The 20528-nt window shown below is 38.1% G+C and overlaps 1 protein-coding gene across 1 annotated transcript in view; it reads left to right on the top strand.

Moving 5' to 3' along the window:
* Positions 1-20528, top strand: part of PCDH11X (protocadherin 11 X-linked) — a gene marked incomplete at its 3' end in the record, with an annotated part of 459004 nt that overhangs the window by 327595 nt on the left and 110881 nt on the right. The window contains exon 6 of the mRNA XM_082061889.1: positions 2838-3036. Coding sequence (XP_081918015.1) covers positions 2838-3036 — 199 coding nt within the window. The remainder of the gene's footprint in view (positions 1-2837; positions 3037-20528) is intronic.

The following is a 20528-nucleotide window of genomic DNA, read 5'->3' as shown; positions in this document are numbered from 1 at the left end:
CCAACTTTTGGCAAAATTTTATTAGAATTACTTGTTCCAGATCATTGTCTGATGCCTGTATGAATTAAGAAAATGGTAGCACTGCCTTGCAGAGAAATAGCTGGGGTTTTATTTCATCTGAATAAATTCTTCTAGAAGTGCTGTCATCATCGTTATCAGGTGTGACATACTGAGGGACACTATCAAAGTAAAAATCATCAGCCTTTAGCTGATGCCAGTTTACTTTAAATCATATGGTTTTAAGCTTTCCTACTAGCCAGATCTCAAATTTTTTAAATAAATATTTGCAATTTTTTACTGAATGTGAGGGTTAGTTAGTGAGATTTTAGATATTGTTTAGGGTATGGCTTTTGGTGTTTTTTTTTCTCACTGGGCTAAGGCAGTTAAAAATGAAAAAAAGACTGGGTGACTTTCTGGTCGTCTTTACTGTCGTCTGCTGACAAAGCTGCATTTTGATAATTTTCAGATAAGAGTCAGCTGAGACTGCTGGTATGAATAGGGCTCTGAGAGGCAATTGATGGTTAAGAACTGGAATAGGATAAGTCATATCAGTAAATTCTGTGGATCCATCTGTTTTTTGGACTGTGCAGAGACACTTCATGTGTCATATGTCCACCCATGTGTGGTGGGAAGAGGATTAGAGAGCAGTGGGGTGAGCGGGACCACTGTCCCAGCAGGCAGGTCGCTAGAGTCAAATAAGATTCTTCTGGTGACACCAAAAATGCATGAGGAAGAGTGTGGAGGTCTTAGCTTTGTAGCTTTCACCAGCTGACTTTTTTTTCAGTGGGCTATAAGGCTTCTCCTCCAGTCACAGGAGGGGTGGTTTCTCCCTTTTCCATCCTGTGTGATGGGAAGTTGTTCTGTGCTCAGGTTTTAAAGATATGCCTGCTGAAGGAAAATCTAAAATCTGCAAATTTTATAAACAGGAAAGCAGGACTGGAAGGCAGAGTGCACTTGATGCTAAACAGATGAAGTCATCTGGAATAAAAACAGAATGGCAGGAAGAAAAAATGCAAAAAGCTGCAGTTGGGCTCCAGCAACCAATGGCACCAGCCAGAAAGGGGACAACTAGTGAAAGATCATTAGAAAAGGAGCTGGGCATTATGGTGGTTGGCAAGGAAAATGTGTTACACTGCCATGAAAAAGGCAAAGCAGTAGTGGAGCCTGCAGGAGATGTGAAATGATCCTTCTGCTCTGTTCCATGCTTTGAAGATCTCAGTTGAAGCTGCGTGACGAGTTTTGAGCAGCGCACAGAGACACGTTTGTGGGGGGGACTGTAAGAGGTATCACAAGGCACATGACAGATTGAAATAATAAGGTCCGTTTATTCTGAACTAGACTAAAATGCCAAATGCCAGAAAGATGAGTGGGAATAACCAGACCAAAATGGATGGGGCTGAACAAGTGATTTATTTTGTGACAAGAAAGAGGCAGGTTAGACATCAGAAGAAAAGCTCTTCATTAGTAATGGTGAAACACTAGAACAGATTTTCTGGGAGGGACGTGAATTTCTTACTGGTAGCTTTTAAGAAGAGTTTTCACTCACATCTGCCAGGAACTGCACAGGTAAACTTGATCTTGCCATTTTCTTGGCTGTACCACACTGCACAGCAGCTGTCTGTGGGCATATGTAATAATGTCATAGTGATAAAAAGAGATTTTGAAAAATTGAGGAACTTAACTTTTTAGCGAAAACTTAATTTAACCAATGGTGTTCAACACCATCACCTATAGGAACCAAATATCTAGGGATCTCTGACAACATCTGTTGTATTGTAAGAACAGTACATACTTTTTTTTGTTTGTTTGCATAATTGCATCAAAAATCTGATTTCCAGCATTACTAATCCCAACAACTGGACTATAAAGTTTTGCATTGCCTTTCAAATGGAATTTTGAAAAAAATCAAACTAATAACACTTTAAATTGTTATCTTGGGGATTTTTGAATCTTCATGTTTCATGTTTCCAAGACACACGGAAATAAGACACATGGAAATAAGCAGGTGAGCTGCCTATTTCTTTGTTTCGTATTTTCTTTTCATACTGGGGCAGATTTAAATTTTGGTTATTCAAGTCCTAAGTCAGGCAGAGTCAGGTAATTAAAGTGTTGTCCTGTACCTGATGTGTCAGGTGCATCACTCACCACCCGTCCTTCAGCAGCCGTGCTGTGAACCTTTCCTTCCTCACCCCTCTCCCAGCTTCCAGCCTTTTACAGTGAAGATGCCAGTCTGTGGTACAACAGAAATCAAAGGGGTTCTAATGAAATGTCTGAGGGAGAGTAGTGAAATCTACTTTTAATTCATTAGTTTCATGGATGTGCAGAATCAATTAAAATTGTTTTCAATACAGAAGGCTTGTTATTGTTTGCTCTCTCTCTGCCTTAGAAGAATGCAACATTAGAAGTGTGTCACATTTTTTAGACCCAAAAGTGTGGAACAGCTTTTAATGGGAAAGAAAATGTTTTGTTTTGTTTTGTTTTGTTTTTTAAAACTAGAAAACTCAGCATTGAAATAAATTGAGCCTCAAAAAGTGACTGAAATCTCCAAGTCAATATACAAAAAGCATCCAAAGACTTGTGAAGTCTGACAGAATCTCTTTAGTTTGAGGTGTCTTTCATTTTGCATCAGGGCTTACATTTTTAAAAAATAGAAGAAAGCAGTGCTGTCAGGTGAAGCGGGTTTGAAAGCAGGCTGTCCATGAAAGCCTGAAATTGTGCACAGCTCTAGATAATGCGTCTTCAGCAGATAACTGAAATAATACATTTCCTAAATTGGTTGCATTAAGCAATTACTGATACTGTAGTGGAAACCATATAATTTTCTCCCTTCCTTGTAGCCTCAGCGCCGCGTCACATTTCACCTACCAGATGGCTCCCAGGAAAGCTGCAGTGACAGTGGGCTTGGGGACCATGAACCCGCCAGCGGTGCCAGCACATCGCACCCCCTGCCCCTCGGCTTCCCCCGGGACGAGTACTATGAGCAGGCGTCACCCAACAGCCGGACAGAAGGAGACGGCAACTCAGACCCCGAGTCCAGTAAGTGATGAACTCTGGTTATCTTGCTTGTTGAATCAGTTGAATACCAAAAGCGGGCTTCTTTTTCAGGCAATTATTAAAGCTGATCATTGATTTTAATGTGGTCAAAGAAGCCCTATGTTTCTAAAAGTGTGAAGTCTGACCATGGGAAATAAAACACTCTTGAGCTGTAAAGAGTTTATGGATTACCTGGTATTTTTATAGATCTGCTGTGCTGTATGAAGAGGAGCTTTCTGATGAGGTTAACATTGTTGCCCTTACAGTTGTAAATACCGCTCTGAGGGAGTTTATGCTTTTTAATGTGTTTCCCTACCCAACGCTACTGCCCGTTGTAGGTCGTTTGAACAGGAAGAACTTCTGGATGATGAGTCGGTCTGTGGAGACACCGCAGTCTCCAGAAATAAGCGTTTCTTGATTTGTCTTTTGAGAGCAACTATGCTATGTAGTAATCATCTCAAAAGTTTATCATCTTACTTCTGCTGTTATCATTGACTTCTTACAGTATTGCAAACAGTCAGGGAAAATCAAGGTGAGCTCAGGACCATGCTGGAGCTGTGGATACCGGTATTGCTTTCTCTGCTGTGATGTGAAAGCCAGTTAGAGACTGCACTGTACTTCAGTCAACTGTTCATTGTCCAGGGGCTCTTCATCTGGATTAAATTGAACCATGCCATTGATAAAGAGACACCTGAATGTGTGTAAGCCTCTAAGGCCTTGTTAGCGGCCTAATAAGTGATTTGAAAATATATCTGTTCTGGGCAAAACTTGGCCCGAAAGGTGTATTTCTGCTGCTTTAGCGTATCATGAAGAATGAATTAGTAAGTCCTATGCACTTGAAGTAGCTCAGTGAGAAGGTAGTTACATCTCTGCACTGGCAAATACAGCATCCAGCAGAGAGCATTATCTGCGACTCTGGGCTGGCTCTGACAAATTCAGCCTGGTTTTTGGAAATCCCACCGCTGCCTTTGCCTTGTGCTGCCCCAGGCTGGAGTCTGAGGGGCTTCTCTGCATGGATGAGGTCCATTCTCTCTTTTTCTTTTAGATCATAAACTATTAACTGGACATCCTCAATTTCAGACTTTTTAAACTTTGTAAAGTTCCTGAAATAATGCTAGAATATTATTTTTTTTCTGAGCTGACAGCTGACAAGAACCATCAGAGCTTTTGGATGTTGTGTTGAAAACATCATACTTTGTTTGCTTTTGTTTGTGTTCATATATTTGAGGCTGTAATATACTCTTGGGAATATTCTAGGCAGTCAAACTGAATTCTTCACAGAATGGGGCTATAAAGGGCTACAAATATACCCCAGAAGAAAGAAAATTTAAAGTTATATATCGTTATTTGCTGCTTTTGCTATGCATACTCATGATCTGAACGTGCTTTCCAGCTCCCTTCTCCTTTTGTTGTTTGTAATTGATGTTTATGCTCTACTGAAGTGAGCAAGATGTACAAGAAATCAGTATTTGAGTCCTTTTATGCAGAAAGTGTGGGAGAGGAGGTGCATGGGCAGTTGTTAGAACAGGCATGTGGACCTGTCTTGCTGTTTACAAAGAGGCTCAGGTTTTGGACTTAACAGTACTTTTGGAACCCAGATTTTGCAATTTCAGAAGAAATATGGATTGTGACTCTTCTAGAATGTTGCCCTAGAAGTAATAGAGTTTTGACATCTGAATATCATTGACACATATCACTGTGTGGAGACTAAGCAAGCATCTGATGTCTTTTCAAGTGTGAAGTTGAAGAAAGTTTAACCACCTGTTTAATTACCTGACAGTTCAGTTTTCAACTTGAAATCACAGTTTAATTAGCATTTAAGATTTCTTTGCCCTTCTAACTTGTGACTTATTTAAACAGTTTAATTGACACAATATAGCGTGATGCCTACAGTGTGGAAAGCACAGATTGCAGTCCTTTTTAGAGTTTTTTACTTATATTAATGGCAGCATCTAGTGGCAGGAAAAAAAACCCAGATATAAATATCTGTTGAGTGCTCTCATACATCTAAGTGAAAAAGAAGGGGAAGACCCACAGCATGTTTTTTTTCAGTCTGCTGCTGCAAAGTGACTTACTGAGGGTGAGAGCAACTAAAATACCTGGTCTGCTGATTTAGGAAAGTTTTCAGCCTGAGGTTCATTTTGTTCCCTTGTGCATGTGTGACACATTTAGTCAATGGTTAAATAGTGGAAACCATTCTCAGTTGATAGTTTCCTCTACAAACATGCTGCTAGACTTCTGATTGTTTCTTTTTTCATCTAACGTGGAGTGGCATGATATAGTCAAGTGTTTATATTCTTATTTCATAGACCAAAATGTTGTTAATGTGAAAAGAGAAGGGAATATACAACCAGATAATCCGAGTAGATACCGGAATTCATACAGCAGAATAAGCATGACCTTCATTCTGTCTCAAGATCTTAAATATCTGACCTATCTTAATCTGAAACATTGTCTGAAACATTAAGCCTGATTAATCATCTGATGATGATTTAGATCAACTTTGCCTACCAAGAAGACATAGAGTTGGGATGAAACAACTTCAGTAATGTCTATAGCCTACTGAGACATAAGTGGCTTATGAAAGCTGATGCCAGATGCCCCATCACACAGGGGTATTCAAAAGTCTTTTCTCCCTCTTGTTTTTCCTGAATACAGTTCTTAGGTTTTAGTTGTTTCTCTAATATTGGGAATTATTGTATTTTGGAAACTTTTCGTTTATTAGCAATAGTAAAGCATGTATTACAAAACACTGAAAAGATGGGCATAACTTAAAATAACACGAGCTGAGAAATATTGATGAGAGGAAGCCTGGCAAATTCACATCAATATAGGACTGAAGCAAGGGGGAAAGAGTAACTGTAAGAATACAGAAAAATATGAGCAATTTATATATACACCTTTAAAATTAATTGACTGTACTAATTAAAATTAGCAATAGGCTATTTTAAATGATTTGTCCTTTCTTACTTTAGTTGCCTCTGCAAAAAAGCATAATGTGCAGTGTGGTAGATGTGTCATAAGGAAGAGATGCCAATAAACTGTCACACTAAGTAAATAGTAATATAAGAATGCATGTGGGTTTGTAGAGAATATTGTCCTTAAGTAACAGCACTAATGTATGTGGTGTTAATATATTTTCTGCTGATAAATTGCTCAAACCAATAAGGATGTTTCAATAACTCCTTGTGCAAAGGATTTTAACCATACCACCTTTTATTGTCTTGTCTTTTCCCCTGCCCTTTATGACGTTTAAATACAAGACACACTACAAGCAAACATAGATGAAAAGTAACAAATTCTGGTTTTGTCAGCCTAGCAAACTGTGTCTCAGTGGTGCCCCCTTAGTTTCTGTAAGCAGTGATGTTGACCGAAGCGGTTGAAAGGTGCATGTTGACCCCAGTTATGCCTGGTTATTTAATACATGTGTAACATATGAATGACAAATTTTCTTTTTTTTTTTTTTTTTCCCATTAGAGTAAAATTATTTTTCTTACTATTATTTGGAGAAAGTAGAATGTACCCAGTTCACCTAAGAAATTGAGCAGAGTAAGTGGAATATCATTGCAGCTTTAGGGGGAAAAAAGCCAGAGAACCTGAAAGTAATCTGCAATTAAATAATTGTAATTTTTTTGGTATAAACAAAATGGAATTATACACAAAGCTAGCTGAAAATTAAAGAACTAGTTAATGAGGCAAATCACACTGAGGTTTCTGGGGTTTGAAAAAGAAAACTGGCATCTTAAGGAGAGTCTCCATAATGATATTTAACATGAAGTAGTGACTAATAAGCCAAGAAAGTTGCCTTAAAAATCAGAAGTTGTAACACTAAGGAAAGGATAGCCAGAAAGGGAGCTAGTAGTATGTACTGTAACTTCATGGTCACTTGGAGCTGGTATTATCAGCTGTGTCTGGGGCTGCTTGTTTGTATCTCCCAATTGCACCTTCTCTTGTGGAAGCACAAGCACTTCTTCACCTGGGTGAACAGGATAGAATTCACCTGGGTTCAACCTGATCTAAGGACAGGGGGAAAAGTTCTTTTTAAATGGATCAGTTCCCCAATTCCATTTCTTAGTTGTGGACAGCAAACGAGTGAATGAGTAGCTGGGGCAAAGCTTATGCTGGCTTTAAGTGATCATCAGACTTGAAGAGAATTAGTCTCAAGAAGAATTAAGGCTGTAATCTATGGTATTTAGCCACATAAGAAGATGGTTTGCAGCAAGGATGACATCTGCTCATATTTCTTCCCCAAAATTAAAAGAACACTTTCACCTTGCCTTAATGTTTGATAAGGATGATGTTGAGGAGGGCAAAGACAGGCTGATGAGGAATGATGATAATGGCCCTAAAAGTCAGAGCAGGTTCAGTGCATTCATGTGGAGGAGAGGAGATGATCTTCCTCCCCAGGATATCAAAACTGATCATGTTTTCCTTATTTTTCTGTAATTCCAAGAGACAAGGCATCAAGAAAAAAAATACGTGCTCCATCAGACTTCACTACTGGAAAATATTTACCAAGAAGAATCTATGATATATGTAAACAGAAAACAATAAATGATATAATAAATTTCTCAAAAATAGTATTAGATTAGCTCTATTATCTCACTTCAATAACATGTATTTTTAACATTGTGGAATAAATGTATAGTTAGTCTATATAGAATTAAGAACTAATAAATATTATTATGACATCAAGGTGGAGCATTAGTAATTAAGAAGGAAAAGACAGTGATTAATAGAAGAATGGAAAAATCTCCATTATTATCTTCATTAATAAGTTAGGCATTTAAAAGCAGGAAGATATCAATGAAATATTCTGCTATCTCAAAGCCAAACATCACAGAAAATATAGAGGAGGAGGAGTGTATGCCACAAGAATTGGATTTTGCTAAGGATTTGGAATAATAGCAGTGGATTGAAATTGAATAGTTGACAGTCTTTCTCATAGGAATGGGTGTGTGTACCTAGTACATAAATCACCAGCTGAAAATGACATAAAGAAAAAACAACTGAGTATTACAAAGATAAACTATAAATCACCAGTTCCTGAGGTGATTGTGAAAAAATCCTGAGTTACTCCTAGTACAGGAAAAAAGAAAAAAGAAAGAAAAAAAAAGAAAAATAACCCCAAGGCATTGATGATACCACAACTGACATATTATGAATAGTGTTGGTTTCCCACATTAAAGAAAGGTGAACTCACTTGAGAAACAGGTGTAAAGAAATATTATTAATAACAAGGGAATGGAATGCCTATATACAGAGAAAGGAATTAATATTGGCCTGTTTAAACTGCAAAGTAAGGGCTGGCTGGGGATTAGGATTGCTCTCAAGTAACAGCAGAGAGTGGCGGTAGAGAGATTTTGGTGGCCAAAATGAAGCACCGAGTTGCTGCATGGCAAATGAACAGGTGCTATCTGTAAACCAGCCAGGGCCAGAAGTTTGGGGATTTCAAACAAAATCAGTGGGGAAGTATAGAAGCAGGGAATGAGAATGCCTAACTAGTTTTAAAGAGAAGATCGATAAATTTCTAACAGGGCAAATAAGTCTTCCTCTATAATAACAGCAAATCTGTTCTGTGATCCAAGAGGTCCCTTTTCTACACTGGTGCGTTTGCTGAATCTCAGCTTTGCATTAGCCCTTGCTTTCGAATTCCAGCAGCAGGCTGGTCTGGAGCTTCGTCCTGTGGCCATTGAGGTCCCACACCGGTGTAGCAGAGCTGCCTGCCCAGCCTCGAGCAAGCACTGGGGAACCCCTCCATGGTGATGGCTCACGGGGTCCTGCAAATCTCATTGGTGTCATTGTGAAGAAGGAAGGGTCAGTGCTTCAGCCGACAGCTGCAGGGAGGAAGCTTGCTCTCCCTGGGGGAAACGACTGCGGTTTTTGTCATGCTGACTTGTCTGATAATCAGAAGCTCTGCAGCTGCTGAAATATACTCTTTAAACATCATCAGTAAGACTGCTCTGGCAGCTGGACTTCAGACCTCATGCTGGGGCACCAAAAAAAATACAACTACAAAGTTTTAAGTATCTTGTTCCCTGTCCAAAAACTGAGGCTTAAGAATACTTGCCAACAGATATGATTTCTTTTTTTTTAATGGTGTTTTCATTTTTTTTATTCTCTTCTTGGGTTCTTTTAGTTCCACAACAAGGCTGAAATGTAGCAGTAATACTTTAGCTCTGCGTTGTTGCTGAGTTATAAATACGCTATAGCATTTGGGTCTAATTTGAGGGGAAAAAAAAAAGAAGGAAGACATCGTCATTAGTTAAAGGTAATAAATCTTGGGATAAAATACATCCCAGTCTACCACATCTGCCCATTGGGTCCCTTTACTTCTACTGTATTGGGTTTTTCTATCCCCATGGCTAAACACTAATAATTAATTCGGAAAGTGCTGAGGTAATTAATCTTTCTGAGGCAATAGAGTTTGATTGATCTTCTACCTTTAATCAAATTAGCTTGTACGTAGGTGGGAGAATGTACTGGCTGACTGCAGCACTGTACCGCTTTGTGAAATGCCAGCCTTTCCGATGACCTCTTGCGAGTGTGCCCATGAATCACATATATATAAACCACCGCAGCAATCATTAAGTGGCTGTTTGATTTAAAAAATGGGGAACTGGCGGAGATCAAAATCAGGATGTGCTCAACATTCACATTTTAAAGTACGTCTCCTTTAGAAGTGCAACTTTATATCTGCATGGCATGTGTCGGAGGGCATTGAATGTCACAGGGCTGACAACTGTGTGGATTTTCCAAATGTCTTAGCTATCTTTCTAAACTAAAATAACTAAACTAAAATAACTGTCTGGTCATAAGCACATACAGTGAAGCAAGCCAACAGAAACTCCTAGAAAACAAAACATTATGATATTCGTGATTTGTTGGTGACTGGACATTGGAGAGGAGGGAAGAGGTCAGATTGGAGAGGTGAATTTACAATGACACAGATGAGGGCTTTCGCAAGTGGATTTTTGCTTGTACCTAAGGGGATACATATTGCATATTCAGAAATAATTCCACGATTTGGTGATTTGATCTCTGAGTACCTGACTTTAAAGTTATTAAGGCTGTTGATGCGAAGGGGAAAAATGGACAAAGCAAATTCCATGAAAAAATGCAAAAGGAGAAATATTCTACTTAGACCCTATCAATGAAACACCACACTATAAACACAGACCCTGATTTTTAAAATCTTATAGTTTCTGTGAATAAGGAGCACTCTCTATAAATTCTTCTAAAAGTAAATTTTAGATATTATATTGTTTAGATATTATATTGTTGAGATATTATATTGTCTCAGTGTACATTTTCTTCTGTTCAAAAAAAAGTAAGATACAAGAAAGTTTTCTGAGATGCGCCATCTTTCATGTAAAATCAATGGGGGTTGATGGGGAAAATCAATGGGGAAAGTCTGTTGGATTTTCTAGGCTACATACTGAGATGAAGTAACTCAGGCAATAGTAATGTGTTTATGAATATCATCTAATGTTACTCTTGACTGAGGTTTATAATATAAGTTGCTCTGAATAAAAAAATAATAGAAAGAATAGCTCCACCTTGCAGTTCAGAAATCAGTCATTTTTTGTGAAATAATAAGGAAGGCTTTAAAGTGTTTGTTTGGGGCTTTTTTAATAATAAATGAGATCTGACATCTATAAACAGTGATTTAGTGGCAGAAGTTCTGTGATATATATTTATGTTATCACTTAAGCTGACATGGTAATGGATAATCCTATTTTTTTTCTGTTTGAGGTTTGTGAAAGTTTTAAAATCTATTGCTGTAGCAAGCAGCCTGGTGGGGCAGAGGTGGATAGAGAAGAAGTTTCTTCTCTCTACGTTTTCAAACTCCTTCTAGATCTGACTAGCTGTCATATTTGCATTAAGTAGAGGCCCTGAAGTTTGGCTGGGAAAATGGAATCTGATTTGGAGCATCCTGTATCTGGGAGTGTATTAGGGCTTTGATGGTTACAATAGCTTGAAAAGTCACAAAGGGCACAGATTAAACTGGGAAGTTTATCTGGAGCGTACGAAAGCTGAAGTCATTGACAGAGTTTCCTTCTGGTGACAGCTTTGAAGACGAGTGTATCCTACATATCTTAAATCTAGTTGTGGATGAGATAGAGGTTTATCAGGGGAAAGCAGACTTCTGCCAGCAAAGCAATCCCTTATCATGTCCAGCGGGTTGGCTGATGACAAGTGTGAAGCCCGGGCACAAGTGTCGGGGGCCGCAGAGTCCCCCCGCTCCGGCACAGCGTCCCTTGGATGGAACCGGTGGCCATCTCTGTTCAAGAAGCCTTCCTTTGCTTCTAATTTTTATTAGGCCACCCACACAGGAAGATAAAGTTCATACAATGTTTGTTTTTCTATTGTTTATGAGCCAGGAAGCAAGTCATTTTATGTCCTTCTGTCTTATTTTGTTTCAAGCTTTCACTTCTGCCTTAGGTAAACACTGATGCAATTTGTTTTCCTTTCTGTTTTTTTCAAGTCAAGCTAATCAGTGGCACCAGGAGGAGCTTTTAGCAGTACTAAAGATTAAGATGTTTGTTAGCATCTAGTTCCTGTTTTAAAAACAGAAAGGTAGAAAAAATATATTTTTTGTATTTTATTTTATTTAAGCCATGTGAAAAATTGCATGATTATAATTTCATTTGAAGCATTATAATTTATGACTTGATTTCACTGTGATTAATGAAAAATGTATCAGGAAATATATTTAACGACTGTCTACAGTTACCAATCACTCTTAGAAGTTAAACAGAAGAATTGTGTTTATTGAACAAAGAAGATTCCCAGCTGACAGTGCACTTAGAGTCACAACATTTGCTGAGTCAAATCCGATCAACTCAATAAATCTAGTGATTGTTGTCCTTGTTTGTGTAGAGATGTCGGCATCCCTTAATCTGATATTTTCCCTTTAACTGGACTCTTGCTGGGAAATAGGATCCAGTCTTGAAATAAGCATTAGGAACAACTAGAATTTTTGTTTCAAAATGTATGCCCACATATTCCTGAACACAGGAGATAATTTTGCATTTATTCTTCAAATATCTTTTAGTCTTCCAAAAAACAAGATGTTTTTAATAAACTTCTGTTTCTTTAGTTTTTGATGTTGTATAATCTGTGTTGTGAACCTTTTATTTTCTGGCTACTTGTCAAACCTGAGCTTTGCTGTGGTAAGGTCGAGGGAAGGTCAGAAACCCTTGCCCAGGCTCTACACTGGGGGAATGTAGGGCTGGTGTCACTGGCACCTGCTGGTGATCCAGCTACTGGAACACCAGGTTTTCTTGAAACTGACTGGTCAGTAATATTATAGTCACATTCCAAAAAAGAAAATACATTTGTCTGGGTTGAGCTGGAGAGACCTAAGCAAAATATTTATGATGATTTATATTACATCAGAGGTTGAGACTCTCATCTTTGTGTTTAATGCCAATAAATAATGTAGCTGCTTTATAGTTAGTGGCAGGATTTGGTTGCGTTTTGTTCAGAATGCTGTGTGATTCAGTACTTTTGTTAGGAGACCATTCTGATTGCTTGTAAATGTTTTCAGAGTTAACTCTGACTCTACTGCTGATTTCAGCAATGCCAGAAGCTCCTATCTCATAAATGCCTTTCATAATTCTCATCGTGATCTCACACTGTCTTGGTTATTTGTACATATCCATTCCCATGTTTCAGTTTGAATTAGATTGTAAAGTCCCTGGATTACAGACAGAAATTTTGCTACGTATTTGTGGGGCTCTGAGCACAATGTGGCTATTACACTCATTTTATGCTCCCAGTAGAATTGCAGTAAAAGTGTTCACTAATACTTGCATAATAGAAGTGGAGCTGATCTATACAAATAACATATGCTGTACTAGCTGTGCTTCTAAGTGCGTATCAGGTCTTTTTGTTTTCATTTCATTCTGTAAAAATAGGGAGTTAGCTTGTCGTGCTGCTGGGCAGTACTGTGGTGGGCCAGCATCATCCCGTTCAAATTTGCAGTCACCTCACAGCCAGATCAACTGTTTGATAGAGCTTCTAACCTTACTGTATAAGGTGTATGGCAATTATTCACCTACATCTGTGCATGTTAATAACACTAATTTGCTGTATGTATTTAGCAAATGCTTTTGTGTTCCTCAGATTTGTGTTACTTCTATCAGGGTGAGCAACACTTGCATCCTGAATCGTTTGACTTAGATGGGATAATAGGGTGGGATAGTAAGATGGAACAGTAATTAACAGCATCTTCCCTTTTTCCTTTGTGCTTTGAAAAAAGACATTGCTTTCTGACATGCCTCGCCACTGAGCAGCACTGTTGCAATGCTTGTCCTTGCTGCAGTGCTTACAGCTCTACTTAAAGCCTTAGCATGTCAAATTAAAATTCTCTCTAAATAATAATAGCAAGCAATAACTGATGGAGCCAAAATGCCATTCCCAGGATAAGGACATGTCTAGCTGATTCTGTATTGTCTACTGTACTTAAATTCCTCTCATCCAAAATAACTCTGTTTCTTTCAAATATCAGAAAGAACAATGACACTGTTTCAATAGCTGTTCTTTTATCTGTTTATCTTGACTGATGTTCCAAAACCAGTGTCCCAGAAGATGTGTCCTCTATAGGATCAGATGTTATAAAATCTAGCCCTCACCTAATGCTTTAAAAGAAAGCAAGCATTTCTCTCCCAAGAAAGGCTTTACTAATGTCACATACTAATCATACACCAAAGAACTGTTTAGAAAGAGAAAGACAACCTCTGCCACTCCTCCTCAAAAGTAGTACTTGTAAAGAAAAACAGTGGCAATAAAGAGAGAGAGGAATGGGGAGAGAAAGCACTTTGAAAACTATAGAAGCAAACCTTGGTTTTATCTTCTTACAACTGATATTAAAGCTTTTCTTTATACTCATGCTGATTTTTTCACTGAGGGTCAAATATCACTGATTACAGATTCTGCTGGGGTGGAGCTCTCACATCTATCTCTAAAATTATCTCCTTGTTTCTCTTCTTTGTGAAGATCACAAGATTCTCTTTCCGTTGACCCATTATCCGTCAGCATTACTGTGACCTACTCCAATACTGTAACATATTCACAGCATTGTGAAAAAGATGTATGCTTGAGAAGATCTAGAAATAAAATGGGTCCTTTGCCTTTCATTGTTATGTACGCTCAATGGGATAGCACTTGGTCATGTCTGTATGTGGGGTCTGAGTTGTCATATGATAATTAGGAGTTTAGACAGTTATAGTAAGGTTTGTATGTTTTGTAAAGAATATTAGCAGATAAATAATCAGCTTGGATATTGAACTATCCAGTTTTCCATTTAAGAATTCATAATTACAAGATGTTTAGCTTTTGGGAAAAATTTTTTCCTCAGTTTTATTTTCTGTATTTGTTTACATCTGCCAAGCTACAGAAGGATTTCAAAGCACAGTGCTGTGAATTGTTCTGGAGTTGGAGAAGGACAGTTCTCCTTTTTTTTTTCCCCTGATGTCTTCTGATTTTTTGATCCAGCAGGGCTATTTCTGTGGTGGGAGTTTGTGTCTGGATCATTGTATGACTCCTGGTCCTTAATTTGTGTCAGAATGCAGCAGATTGCCAAATACATGTCACAGCTTCAGAAATTATACTCTCTCTGTCATTCTGTAACTGGCACAACAGCAGAAATCACCAATGAAAGAGCTGTGATGTTAGTAAGACTTCCCTTGCTACTGATATCAGCTAATATAATAGTTAGCAGGGCTCTAATGTTAACACTTAACTGCTCAATAAACCTAATGAGTACAGTTAGTTTATTCAAAGCTGCCTGCCTCTGTAACAGGAAAGCTGACTCCCTAAATCTTCATGCAGTAGGAGTTTTTCTGTCTTTGAGCTAAGATGTGTATATAGAGGCCTTCAAGGAGCATCTCCTCAGAGTGTTTGTTTGTAGCAGAGATCGTGCTGTGACGGGCATCCTGCAATCACAGTTCTTCACTCAGAACCCCGACAGCTTGAAAGCAAAGAAAGAAAAAGAGGAATTCACATCACATGATCAAAATTGCCAAGGAGACCACTGTCCACATGGTGATAATTCAGTGCACTGACATAAAAATTAAGCACTGTGATAGACAATACTACCACAAGTCCCAAGAGAGGAAAGGTATTTGGAAGCAGGGAAAATAAGAAGGTGCCCTGACCTTATTCTAGCTTCTGGGTTAGGGGTGAATCATTATAAGGATTACAAAATTTAAGAAATTAGTGTAGTTATTAGAGATGTCTTAATGAAAACCTCCCTCATAATTCTTTTTTTAATGCTTTTTTATAAATACCGTATTTTAGGATTTGTTTATCCTTTGAAACATACTTACAAAGAAATGTGGTTCTGCTTTGTACATTCATCATTAACCTCTGCTATCAGCTTTGTATTTCTAATCTAATGAGTTCAAGAGAAATTATAATACAAGTAAGCAGATGTTTTCTATTTTGTGTAACACCTATTCTTGCTGAATAAGGAGAAAAGATGATATATGTAGAAAACCATTAATATTTCTTGCTAAAACATGCTTTGCAGGCTGAAGAAACTCATATACATAATGATAGTCAAAAGTCAGGGAGTAAAAATAGGAATTTATTAAAAACAGCTGTTCTGCACAACTCTGTGACAGGAATAGAGGAAAGCTGTATCCAGTAAAAATTTCAGACTTTATTTAAAAGGAACTGTAGCTGCTAGTTTTCACCAAGGCATAAGGTTAACAAGTGTACAAAGTGGGGGGGGGGGTGGTTTGGTCTTGTTTCGTGACCATGAAAAAAGAAACGTTCAGCTCTCTGACAGAGCTGCCATTTTTCTCATAGCAGGATTCTCTGTTGCATCAGACTGTGGCTGCAACATGTTTTTAAAGCTGCCAACAGCACCACTGTCAACTTAATATTCCCTGAGAGTCTTTCAAAAAGATGCTGACATGAAATAATAATACTGTTTTAATGCTTTTGCTATCAGTATTTTGTTTTGTTTTGTTTTGTTTTGTTTTGTTTTTTCCCCAAGGTGGTGTTACAGTCATTACTCCATTTCCCCATGGGAGCCCAGGGGTGCAGCTGGGGTGTTGGTGTGTCCCGCTCCGGTGCTTTGCAGACGGGGAGCGCTGCAGACAGCGCCCATTATTACCCCTGACGGGAGGACATGGGACACTCACCCTATTATTCAGCTGGAACTGGCACTACCTAAGTAGTTTTCGAGGTTATTTGGTTAGTATAGACTGTATGTCAGAAAAGCTTTTTACCCAAATGATTAGCAAGCTGAATTACAGATGGTTGAATCTATGAATTTAGAAATCAGATCCAAACAGCTGCCTGCACTGGAAGGCAAGAAGATAGTTTCTTCCCTGCAACACTGATGAAGCCGTGTTGCATATATGCTTTAAAAATTGATTACACTTTAAGCATGTACTACAACTGTATCTTATTATTTACAGTGACTGAGAGGAACAGGATCTAACATCCTGTGCTAACCAGCCTTTGATTAGTACTGCACAATTTTGAAATAAGCACCTAAACAGAGTAGACAGGGGGGTCACAGAAAGATTTTTCTGGTCCAGAAGCTGGAAGTGAAATGATGACCCAGCCAGGCAACCAGCATGTCTAATTCACAGTCACTCTATCCTTTCCCCCCTAGAAATGTACTTTAATCCACAACCATTTTGTGTGCTGAGGTGAGATGTTAAACACAAAGAAATGCTTTTAAATAATAAGCTTATGACACAAACCAGCAAGAACAGGGATCTCAAGGTTAAAGATAGCATTCCTTCTTCAACCTAAGCTGCTGTAAAGGAAGAAAGAGATTAAAAAAAAAAAAAAAAAGACCTGTGAATACATCAAAATACATCATAAAAAGATTTTTTAAATCTGATGCCAGTGTGTATATATCTGAGACATATTTGTCTTCCATTGTTAAAATATTTGTATGGAGGCAAGAACTTTCTCAGATGCTTGCTCCATATGTACTCAATTCAAATTATCATCGCCTTTGTTGCATGTATAACTACATGCAGAGGGACATATTTTAATGCAGATGGTGACATTTTTTTTTCCCACAGCAGTAGGAGAAGGTTCCAGTAAAAGTATACTATCTTTATTCAGATGTCCATGGTAACAAAAAAGAGGAAAATAAACAAGCTTTTTTCTCAACAAAAATCCCTTTGAAGACAAGTGGATTTTTCACTCAGGTATCAGTGGTGTTTCTGGAACATGTCTGAACGTTACGATTCTGCTCTGAAACAACATTTTCTCATAAACACACCTCTCTCCTGCTTTGGGTGTGAGTCACTTCTTCCTGGAGGGAAATTAAAAAAATTGTTAGTAGATGATGTGAGATATGCTGCAAAAAAGCGGTCATATATATTTGTGTATATATTAAAAAAAAAAAAATTCTTAAGAATTCAATAGGATTCTGTAAATAATTTGGTAGATTACTGATACAATGGGAAAAATCCAGTAAAATCTTAACTCCTCAACCATCTCTTTAACTCTCACTGAGGACTATGCAAGCATTCTATCTGCTCAGAGCTAACCTTTGGGTTGTTCACGGTCTCTCTGACTCTTGGTAATGGACAAGGAATAATTTCAGGTACTAAAGAGAGAGAAATATACAAATAATCCCAGTCTGAGAGGATAGGTATGTGAAGCTATCAGTAAGAAAGAACAACATTGTGTTTAGCAGACTTCATTGTAATATCAGTAAAATAGAAATGTATCTTTGTAGTTTTATTTCAACAGATTCCTTTTTCAAGAGGTGAACTTCAGCTGAAAAGTGTCATTGCACTTTTCTTTCAAGGTCTGCAAGAATAAGAGAGCTTTCTCTGGAGTCCTTGATGGAACATGCATTTTTATTCTCATTGTGTCAGGAATTTATCTAAATTCTGCTCATGTCAAAAGAAGTCTCAGTTGTAAAATGTATTTGTAAATTACTGTTAGAGAATCTTGAACTATAAGATCTGGTTTGTTTGATGTGAAAATAATTCTAATTTCATGCATAAGACATTATATGTAACAATAATGTTGCATTTATTGTACTAGGTTTCTTTGGAAAAAAATAAGCAACCCTAACTGAACTAGGCAATTTGCAGCCTTGATTAAGTGAAGCAGACAGATGAATGACTGAGAAAAAAGAAAGAGCTCTGGAACTATGGACAGAGCTGTTTGTGCAGGCAGTGCAGCTTCTCACGTCTTTTTTTCTTTTTGTGTGCTTCAGCTTGGTCACCTGTTCAGCATCAAAACTATAGTGTTGTCATACGCTTTTCCACAAACATACTGCACTTAGCACTACCTTTCAGCAAGGCCTTGGTTTGGCACCTAAGAACTTATCTAAAAATATGTCTGCCACTGAGTGAGTCTGTGATGTTGAAGTGATTTTGGTTAGTCTAGTCTAACTTCGGGGTCCATGGCGTTGCATCAGGATAGAAGTTATGCAAGATGCAGGCTTGTGGGACAGCTGCCTTCCACCTCCAAATATTGCAAAACTGTGGAGTGGTTAATAACAAGAACTATCAATCCATAAATCATTACAATTACTTCAGTGAGACCTTATAGCAGCCTTCCAGTACCTAAAGGGGACCTATAAGAAATCTGGAGAGGGACTTTTCACAAGGGCTGGTAGTGATAGGACAGGGGCTAATGGTTTTAAACTGAAAGAGGGGAGATTTAGATCAGATATTAGGAAGAAACTCTTCCCCATGAAGGTGGTGAGGCACTGGAACAGGCTGCCCAGAGAAGCTGTGGATGCCACGTCCCTGGAACATTCAAGGCCAGGTTGGGCTTTGAACAACCTGGTCTACTGGAAGGTGTCCCTACCCATGGCAGGAGGTTTGGAACTGGATGATCTTTAAGGTCCCTTCCAACCCAAAGCAATCAATGAGCCTATGATCCAGAAGATGTCACAATGCTGGTAATGTAGTAAATGTCACTTACTGGCATGATATCAACCTAAAATCTGGTTAATATGTCCTATAGGACAGTTCCTCCAAAGGTCTATGTTCTGGAACTCAGAGAGGAAAAAAATTATCAATCCGAGTTTCAAATAACCTTTTACATTGAGATTCTGCAAGTCACTGAGTACTACAGAGAGAGATTATTTTCAGTCATCAGAAAAACAAACTACTTCTAGATGTAAATCCAACACATTTGATCAGTAAAAATTGTTTTGAAGTATATTATATTTTCGTTTTAACATTGGGTCTTGTATGTGCTCAGAAAGCTGAACATTATGTCTGGTTTTAGCCTGTGCTCATTTATAATGAGTAATTATCTAATGACGATAGTGTTCAGCATGCATGAAAGCTCCTCTAGCAAGATTTGGTATTTTAAGGAAACACTGTAGATCAAATGATAATGTCTCATTTGTATTCTCTCAGTTCCCTAGTCACTATGGCACTTCATAAAGCAACTACAGAAACGGATTGCAAACATGCATCATTTTTGTGCGAGATGAGAAAAGGCTCAATGATCCTTAAATAGTACCAATAATCCCTTTTACGCACCTTATAGTATCAGATGATACTGTTCCAAGCAAATCACACCTTGCATGAAATATGTTTTCTAACCTGCCTAGAAGTGTGCAACTACTACGGTCTTTGGGCGTAAACATAAGACTGAAGACAGCATTAACTCTGCATGACTATGTGGGCATGTAGTCTAATTTTTGGCATCCCTTTAGCTGAAGAACCTGGTGATACATTTTTTGTAGCAGTAGCGTGCTGTAAAACTCATTTTGGAGTTTCTCCTTTCTAGTCTGGGGTTTAGGACCATGGAATATAGGGGGTGTATGTATGAACTGTGACTTGAACAGAAGTGTCTGCTTCCAGTCTAGGTGGTGAAGGATGTTGTTCATCCCATGTAACTGCTGTTACATGGTTTTCAGGGTCTCCCATCAGTGAGAACCTTTTATGATTAAAGCCAAGGTTGAGGCAAAAGTGTTCCTTATTGTGGGAACTGTTCAAATTCATGTATAATGTACTACACTGTGGTGTCTTCTGCTAGATAAATCTATGACCATATACAAAATTTCCATGGAAGAACTTGATGTTTTGCATTAATGCAGTAGGCATAAGTGATATGACACAGGAGAAAGAAAATGTACCAGTCTGAACTGATGATGCCTTTGCACTGGATGCTGTTATTTAGTTAATGGCATAGTTCCATAAATGACACAGTGTGTTGAGTGAATTGTAGATAAATTCTCTGCTGAGTCAGATGCCCTTCTTCCAGTGTGCTTTTAAATGTGAAAAAATGTTACTTTTTGACATAATAAAGTTGTTTGTTTGGGATTTTCGTTATGTAGTTGTTCATTTCACAAAGATGGAAGGGTTTACAGGGGTTCTATATTAAGCCTGAGCTACACAATTATTTGCCTGTGATTTACATTTAGAGCATGTTAAGGTTTCAAAGCCAAACATTCCAAAGAGAGTAAAGCTAAAGTGGAGGGGAGAGAGTAAAGTGAGAGTCAAGACTTCTTACATAGACTTAATTCAATGTCTTTT

The sequence above is a fragment of the Streptopelia decaocto genome (genome assembly GCF_964273445.1).
Source record: "Streptopelia decaocto genome assembly, chromosome: 10".
NCBI lineage: Eukaryota > Metazoa > Chordata > Aves > Columbiformes > Columbidae > Streptopelia > Streptopelia decaocto.
This window is presented reverse-complemented; position numbering and strand designations above follow the sequence as displayed.